Source organism: Lacerta agilis, chromosome 1 (genome assembly GCF_009819535.1).
Source record: "Lacerta agilis isolate rLacAgi1 chromosome 1, rLacAgi1.pri, whole genome shotgun sequence".
Classification (NCBI taxonomy): domain Eukaryota; kingdom Metazoa; phylum Chordata; class Lepidosauria; order Squamata; family Lacertidae; genus Lacerta; species Lacerta agilis.
Window position 1 is genome coordinate 75,408,645 of NC_046312.1, and position 8,911 is coordinate 75,417,555.

At 44.5% G+C, this 8,911-nt stretch overlaps 1 protein-coding gene across 1 annotated transcript; it reads right to left on the bottom strand.

The window, feature by feature from the left end:
* Window positions 1-3,323: 3,323 nt before the first annotated feature.
* LOC117041073 (D(4) dopamine receptor-like) lies at window positions 3,324-4,519 on the bottom strand. The gene is made up of 2 exons (XM_033139457.1): window positions 3,726-4,519; window positions 3,324-3,422 (listed from the first exon to the last, which is right to left on the bottom strand). The coding sequence occupies exons 1-2, from the start codon at window positions 3,981-3,983 to the stop codon at window positions 3,324-3,326; spliced, it is 357 nt and encodes a 118-aa protein (XP_032995348.1). The 5' UTR covers window positions 3,984-4,519.
* Between the last annotated feature and the right edge of the window lie 4,392 nt (window positions 4,520-8,911).

The following is an 8,911-nucleotide window of genomic DNA, read 5'->3' on the forward strand; positions in this document are numbered from 1 at the left end:
GAGCCTGTCTAGTACCTTGGACGCGACAATAGATGGGTAGTTAGCTACATTCAGTCTTATAGGTCATGAGTCGTGCATGTTTGCTCTAACATTTCCCTGCAGTGCCACAGTTCCCAAATCATCCAAACACTCCCATCTTTTCCAGGCCCTGTTCTGCTGCCCACTCTCTACTTCTAAGCCATACTACTCTCATAAACCATTCGGAAATCCTGTCCGCCTCTTGCTCTGGATTTTATGTGATGTATACATGTGTGGGTCTTCTTACCCTGTTTTCATAGCTTTTGAGTACCACTGACTGCTGCATATCTATTTGCCCTGGGATGTTTGGGAAATTCCATTGAGCATCTCTCTTTTACATAAGCCATGCTCTCCTGCTAACATTTGAATAGTAGTGTTTCAGGATTCACATGCAAGAATATATTGCTCTTCAAAATCTTTCTCAGCAATTTGCTGAGTCCTATAATGGCTAGTTGCACAGGTTTTGCATTCTGTATATCATAATAATCAGCCAAAATAACTCCCTACCCTCCTTGCATATCACAGGTTTCATGGATGTTACTACTTCAAACTTTGCTGAAACCATATTGTTATCATCATTTGGCAAATGGAAAAAGGATAAAGTATCCCAAAGGGTCAGAGATACAACAGAACCAAGGACTCAATAATGTGTTCCTCTAACCATTTCATTATTTGAAACTGAACAATATTAGACAATTTGCAGAGAAAACCAGTACGAGTCTTTAAGAACTGCACATGCAACAGAATAGAGAGCTAAATACAGAATTGTGCGCTTTAAAGCACAGATATGCAGAGAATCAAAAGCCGGTGGGTATTATTTTCCGATTTACTTCAATGGACTATGAGATCAGGAGCCAAGCAAGCATTACCCAAAAGCTACATTCACTTGCATGTAAATGGGAAGAATGTTTTAGCTCAAAAGGCTTCTTTTCTTCTTTAAATTAGAGGTACCCTTGGAAACATAAGTGCTTTTTTCATCTAATAACAGCCTGCTAAGATAATGGATAATAATAGGGTGTGGTATGTGTCGCATCACTGTTTCTAATTCATATTCTAATACATATTTCTGACATTCAATCTACTCCACATTTAGCTCCTCTCACACCTCTGCTTCACAAGACTTCCATTAACTCCAAATGACTTTGAATCAGATCTAAGAGGGAATGGCACACCTACTTTGAACATTAATTCTTGGTTATGCTGTAAAACAGAGACCTGTGACACACACATATATCAATGCCCAACAAAATAACCCCTAGCCCCTACAAGTAAGTGAACAGCAAGGCAAATCATCCTAATTCAAGCTGCCCATGGGTTTTATCTTCTAGTCTTCCTCAGATGCCACTCAAATTTTCAATGACAAAGAAACCAGAGCTAAACAAATGTTCAGCTCTGGAACAATATGCTTTCCAAATGTGCAAGAAGAAGCACTTGAATTTCTGTTTCATCTGCCAAACATTTGCCATTTGGGCTAATCTGAGATCCACCTGGACACTGTAAATCTCCCATGTATAAGTTGGCTCACTTAACTAGCAGTAACAGTGCTCTCATTTATCTCAACTTCTGATTTTACATATGTTTTGCATGAGATCAGCACAGAGTGGCCAAGCTAGATAAGTTTAGATCCTTGACTTAATGGTCTTATAGGCACCCCCCTCCCCTCCACAAAAGGTGGCTGTGTATATTACTTCATCTGGTAATACATCTCTACTTGCCCTCCTCTGCCATTCCATGCTGTACAACTGATTGTACATTCCTGACATGTTAGGACAAAAAGCAAACAAAAAACAGTTTGCCAACCCTGATTAGTTTCACGTTTTGAACTCATTTAAATCATAACCCCGCTGTGACTGCAGGAACAAAATGGAGCTCATTTGTGCTGCCCTGATGGTAAAGATGTTTGCATGAAAATAAGCACCACATTTTTGTAGAAAGATAATATATTTACTGAAGTAGAAACAATAAAATGAGCATCAATGACAAGGTATGTGTCTGCCTGTCTGGTCCCAACTACATATTTTGTTAAAAAAAAAGGAGGAAGAAAATAGGGAAGATGTTGCAACAATGACCATCCCCCCGGCTGGCTTTAGCACGCCTGTGGAAATCCTAGTGCCACTGCCACCCCCACCTGTCACTTTCTGGGAGTTCCTTGGTGAGCACCCTTGGCTGAGGAGCCCTGAGCTTCAGCCCTAAGGTCCGGCCCTACCTGCAACCACTGTCCACACACTGCCTCCAAACTACCCAAAACCACAAAAGTTTAGGCTGCATTCCTTAGCAGATGTCCTAGAACCTTGTTTGAACTTCTTCAGGATAAACCTTATGTTTAGTTTCAAGCCATGACTCTATGTAACACAGTTTATGTTACATAAATCCATAATGCCCCATGGTGCGGAAACTTGGATAGAAAGCACATTTTGTTTCATTTCCTAGCTAATTTCCCCAGGTTATGAAGACACTTGCAACTTTAGTATCAGATTCTATGGTAAAATTGTTGCAAATTAGCTATTTAAGATTACTCAGTAGTGAGGAAATGTCTGGTTTGGACCAAAGAGATCTCAGCACAAATATCACTTCTATACCAGACATACTGAATAATTTGGACAAATCCCCTACTTACATATGTCCACTCCTCATATGTTAAAAAACCCAACCACCACTGTCAGAAAGAAGAACTACCGTATTTTCCCGTCTATAAGACACCTCCTATTTTTCAGGACACCAATTTAAGAAAATGGGGGAAGATGGCCCCTGTGTATAAGACACCCCCACCTTTTGGACATTATGTTTTAGGGGGGGGAAATCTAGTCTTATACATGGAAAAATATGGTATATACTCACAGATGACATAGTAAACAAACCCATCATAATCAATAGGCCATTGCTCCTGTATCACCCTTGTCCTGACAATATTCAACCAAGGGCCAGACCTGTGGCTGTGTAATATGCCTTTATCCACCTAGCATTACATATTGAAGTGCCAACAATCATACCATTAGCAGAAAACTTCAAAGAAATGAGGACACCACAGAACTGCGGCATCTGTTCTGGTCTGAACACATTTGCACGGGTCTTTCTCAACCACTAGACAGAAGGTACAGAAGGTAAAGGATCTCAGTCTGGGCTGAGACACTGTCCACACAGCAGCTGCAAAGATTGCAATGTTGGTTTGTGCTCTCTGCTCCCAGCTAGCCCTGCAGGCTCACCTAGACAGCACAACACCCCCAAACTCCATGCAGTCCCACAGCAAGTCCCTGACAACTATGCACAAGGTCTAAGCACTGAAGCAACATTTCACAGGCTTTCCATTACAGGATCCCAAACATGCTCACAAGGCACGACAAGCTTTCCTGCAAAGGCTGCCCTGTGGCATTCAAATCTGCAATAGTCGACAAAGATTTGGGGACCTTTTGGAGAGTTGTGCGAAAGAGAAATCGCCACCGGTCCTGCTTTTCTCCTCGGGCAACACTAGGACTCAGCAAACTGCACCTACCTTGAAATCCCCTCCTCCTGCACAACTCTCTTTAAAGTCCTGGCCACTCGTTGCACCTTACCCTCTGAAGTATATATAGTCGTGCTTCGAAATAAGGGATATTTATTAACATAGGTGGTGCCTACTCCCACCCCTTCGAATAAAGGTTGCATGGAAAATTAACTTCGCGAGGGGAAAACAGGAAAGCGAGGCGAGAAGAAAAGGCGATGGACTTTACCTCTGAGAAGACGTAGAGAGGTAACACGAGGATGGCGAGGAGCAGGTCTGCCACCGCCAAGCTGACGATGAAGTAGTTGGTGGTGGTCTTCAGCGCTTTCTCGGTGCACACGCTGAGGCACACCAGCAAATTCCCGCTGATGATGAAGAGGATGAGGAAGACGCCGAAGACCAGCGCGGCGAAGTTGTAGTCCGGCTCCTCTTCCGGAGTGGGGCAGGCGTCGGTGGAATTGAAGCCGGGGGTGCTGTTGGCCCCCATGGCTCCCGCTCGCCGCCCTTTCACTTAGCACCCGCGCCCCGCCGACGGTCGCTTCTGCGCCTGACGAGCTACAAGGCCGAAGAGCTTCCCGGGCTCATGGTCCCTAAACGGCAGGGCTCGGCTGGCGAAAGAGAGTCACCTCGTCCCGGAGCTGCCTGGGCGGGAACCAGCGCCCAGGCTGCCCCACTCCATCGCCGAGCCAGGAAAGCGATCACAGCGAGCGAAAGGCGCGCGGGAATCGGGGCAAGAGAGACGCCTAGGCTCGGCGCCGCCCGGTGCCTGCTCGCGAGGGACTTCCCAGCAGCCGGCGCGCTTCGCTTCTCGCCTCACCAACGCAGCGCGGCCCCTTCCCCGAAGTTTTCTTTCCCGCTCGACCCTCGCCACCAGCTGGGCGGGAAGAAGGAAGAAGCCCTCGAGGCTTCCTTCCGCGCGCCTAAAAGAGGAAACGCGCAACGCACGCGCCGGGACCCTTGCAAGTCCCGCTCACTTTTTTCTCCCGCTCGAGCCCAGCTCTGCTGCCCCGGCGCGAGCTACAAGTGGGTCACCTAGAGGAGAGGAAAGTGAGCTGACTGGACGGCGGGAGGGAGGGAAGGCGCTCTGACGGGGAGGCCGGGCTGGGCCGCGTGCGAGGAGCCGACGTCCAATCAGCAGCGCCCTGCGCGGCGCAATCCAGGCACATTTGGGGAGCGGGAGACCCGTGGTTCAATCCTCCGCCTCACAGCGCCTGGCAAGAGTCCCAGACGACGACGCGCCAAAATCTGCCACCGACCGCCCCGAGCACCCTGGCTTGAGCGCTCTCACGTGCAGCTCCTTAGAAGGTTTCTCGGGAACGAAGTTGTCACAGGAGCAACGAGGCTGCGGGGAACCTGAGGCGTTGCCAGACAATCGAAGGTCCCGAGAATGTCTGATTTTGCGGGATTCCCACCCAGGGCCGTTACCGCGGTAGATGTCGCCACGTGGTAGGCTTCCTACAAATCTGATAAAAGGGAGAGGGCAAATAGCTACTGGCAAACAGGGTCAGGGAGAAATCTGCAAATAAAGGAATTTTCTCCCCTCCCGGAGTAAAGTTGCCTAGAATGGCTGGATGGCTGGTGATGGGCACAGCCTTTCTGCCTTTGACCTTATCTTTCAAAACTGCTGGTGGATAGATGCAGCCGTGCTGCACGAAAATGCATTGCCTTCCATACACTTTTATTTTTCCCCTCTTTTAAAGATGGGTGAAAAAGTTCAGGTTCGCAACCCTGCAGCTATTGGAGAGAGCAGTTGTGTTGCGTCGTTTGTGACATCACAGATAATATCCAGCAGTTACAGGTGGGTAGCCGTGTGTTGGTCTGCCATAGTCAAAACAAAATCAAAAATTCTTTCCAGTAGCACCTTAGAGACCAACTGAGTTTGTTCCTGGTATGAGCTTTCGTGTGCATGCACACTTCTTCAGATACACTGAAACAGAAGTCACCAGATCCTTAAATATAGTGAGGGAGTGGTGAGATTTATGGACTTCCATTTCATGCGGCTCAATGTGGTGCCTTCCATAGTTCCAGTTATATCCAGCAGGTGCCTGTGTGACACTGGTGCAAACTATACTCCAAAGAACAATTGCAACAGGCACCTCTGTGGGAAGATAAATTAAATAGCTTTCTCAGGGAAGACAAGCATACAAACTCCATACAAAATATAACATGTTCCCTAGCACTTTCAGTCTTCAAACAGAATAGCCCAAGGCACAGCCAGAAGCAAAGATGTGTGGACTTTGCAGAGCAAATGGATAACTGTATGATTAAAAACTGATAATAATTTTTACTATGTTAAAGGAAGTTTCTAGAGGCAATATTTTCTGAGAATGGGGCATTTAGTGCTCTAAGTTTTATAGGGCTGGATTGTCATGTTTAGGGCCTCAATGTAATTGGTTAATTTAAAATATTTAAATGGAGCTGAAATATGCCCTTGAATGATCAGGTAGCAAATTTTGAAGAAACACTGTTAATTATTTTTAATGCAAGTGCTTACAAAAACTGTGGGTGGCAGACATGGGCGTAGTCAGGATTTTTGCTTGGGGGGGGGGCAGCCAAAGTGGTGGCAGATGTTGCTATGGCTTTAAGAAGGTGTGTTTCTCCTCCTGTCCTGCAGGAGGGAATGTCTCCTCTAGGAAGGTGCCTGCTGTGAAACATGAGTGCATCATCTAAAAGCAAAGGAATAATGCTTTTATTATTTTATTCATGAATGCAGATTTAATCAAATAATTATAACTCGTACGGTTAATGAATAAACTAATAAGCTTATCAGTTGAAGGACCAGAAGCACAATAAGTGATTGAAAATGAAAGTGCAGCACTCATGAACTGAGTTGTGCAAAATCACAAGAAGAATGTAAATGCAGCTAACATTAATTTAAAAATTAAGTTAATGTAGGAGTCAAAATTGCAAAACACTTTTTGGTGTTTACTTTGTTGGCATACAGCCTGAGTCCACTTTTCGCAAGGGCAAAGAGTCTTAACCCTCAGTCCCCCTTGGAAATTCTGTTTCTTCCCTTCCATTTGTTTCTTCCCTTCTAGCACAAAATGTGAACTGGTCATTGCAAAAAAAGCACTTTGTGGAAATGACCTTTTTATCGCCACTCTTATAGGACAGATAACTTGTTTCTTTACAAGTAGCATCATGGGAATTAATGGATTCCTCCAACCCCACCACTTAAAAAAAGAGAAGAAGCTGGAACAAATGATTCCCTTAACTATTCTGTCCAAATAACTTTTGGGGAAGATTCTTGTTTGTCTAACTGTCTGTTTGATTAGTATCTGAAGGTTTTTGTAGGCTACCTTTCATCCAAATGTATCCTGGGAGATGGGGGTTCAAATTAGGGAATTATGGTAACATACAATTATGTAATGGGTAAAATATTACCCCCAAAAATCAATTATTAGGGATGGAACACTCCTTCCCTTTCTTTTCAACATATGGATATGAAGCAGATGATTTTCCTAATTACCGCTTTGGAAAGATATCAGGTATTATTTCGAATATGATCTTTCATGATCACATATGAATATGACCAGTGTGGTATAGTGGTTAGGAGCGGTAGACTCGTAATCTGGTGAACCAGGTTCGCTTCCCCACTCCTCCACATGCAGCTGCTGGGTGACCTTGGGCTAGTCACACTTCTCTGAAGTCTCTCAGCCCCACTCACCTCACAGAGTGTTTGTTGTGGGGGAGGAAGGGAAAGGAGAATGTTAGCCGCTTTGAGACTCCTTCAGGTAGTGATAAAGCGGGATATCAAATCCAAACTCTTCTTCTTCTTCTTTCCATTTGGGGGCTCTGTAGAGCCATGTGGCAGGATTTTATTTCTATTTCTATCAGCCACATAGGAAGCTGGTATAGTGTGATGTAGTGGGAATGCACAAGAGTTAAGATGTAGAAAATCCCTAGGATCCCTCTGCCAATTAGTCACTAGATAGGCATAGGCAAGCCTCTATCTCTCAGCTTTAGCCCCACCCCCAACAGCAAGAGAACAATAACGCTGACCTTGCCTTCTTGTTGCAAGGATTACAGAGATAACGTATGTGAAGTATTAAAAAGGTAAAGGGACCCCTGACCATCAGGTCCAGTCGTGTCCGACTCTGGGGTTGCGGCGCTCATCTCGCTCTATAGGCCAAGGGAGCCGGCGTTTGTCCACAGACAGCTTCCGGGTCATGTGGCCAGCATGACAAAGCCGCTTTCTGGCGAACCAGAGCAGCGCACGGAAACGCCGTTTACCTTCCCGCCGGAGCGGTCCCTATTTATCTACTTGCACTTTGATGTGCTTTCAAACTGCTAGGTGGGCAGGAGCTGGGACCGAACAACAGGAGCTCACCCCGTCGCAGGGATTCGAACCGCCGACCTTCTGATCGGCAAGCCCTAGACTCTGTGGTTTAACCCACAGCGCCACCTGGGTCCCTTTTGTGAAGTATTAGCCCAAGACAAATTGCCAAGAAAATCCAACGCAGTCACAAGAAGAAACAATATTAAAACACAAAAGTGCATAACATAGTAGCAAACAAAAACAATACCACCCCCTGCCCCGTTAAAAGACTATAGGCAGTTAAAACAAAATAAATAATAATAATAATCCTTCCAGTAGCATCTTAGAGACCAACTAAGTTTGTTCTTGGTATGAGCTTTCATGTGCATGCACACTTCTTCAGATAGGCAGTTAAATTAGCAAAGGCCTGGGAGAAGAGGAATGTTTCCCCCCTATACTTAAAGATATGTAATAGAGGTGGTAGGGGAACTTCCCTGGGGAGAGCGTTCCACAGACAGGGAGCCACTGCAGAAAAGGCCCGTTCTCGTGTTGCCACCCTCCAGACCTCTCATGGAGGATGCACACAAAGTTCATATGGAGAGAGGCAGTTCTTGAGATATTGTGGTCCTGAGCCGCTTATGGCTTTATAAGTCAAAAACAGCACTTTGTATTGGACCCGGAAACCAGGGTGGATAAAAATCAATGATTTTTTAAAATAACAATAATAATCAGATTTTTTTACATTTAAAACAGTTTTTTTTTAATTTAAATTGGATTTTTAAAATAAAATGCGTTTGGATGAAAAATCTTTCTAACGATAGTTTTCTATTTAAGTTACATTATAGCCCAAAGGCTATTCAACAGGAAATAAGGATTTGTTTTAAGTTTTTCATGTGTGCTAAAACTCAGTCTAAGGTGTTTAAACAAAAATTGTTTAACCACATCAGTTAGCAAACATGGATACATATGCTATGATGTTATTGTTTTAGTTAAATAAATTGTTTAAATTGTTATTAAGGAAATGATAATTTTTCTCCTTCCAGTAAAGTACAGCAGAAAAGTTGTCCAAATATAAACAGTTAACTTATTAAACCTCACAATAATTTCATAATTATCTGTCAATGTATTTCTAATAGTATAACCAGATCAGAAATTTT

Coding starts and splice junctions, on each gene's coding strand:
- LOC117041073 (XM_033139457.1), bottom strand. CDS start 3,983: ATGGGGGCCAACAGCACCCCCGGCTTCAATTCCACCGACGCCTGCCCC. Junction 3,423..3,725: donor CTCTCTACGTCTTCTCAGAG/GTAAAGTCCATC, acceptor ACTCTCCAAAAG/GTCCCCAAATCTTTGTCGAC.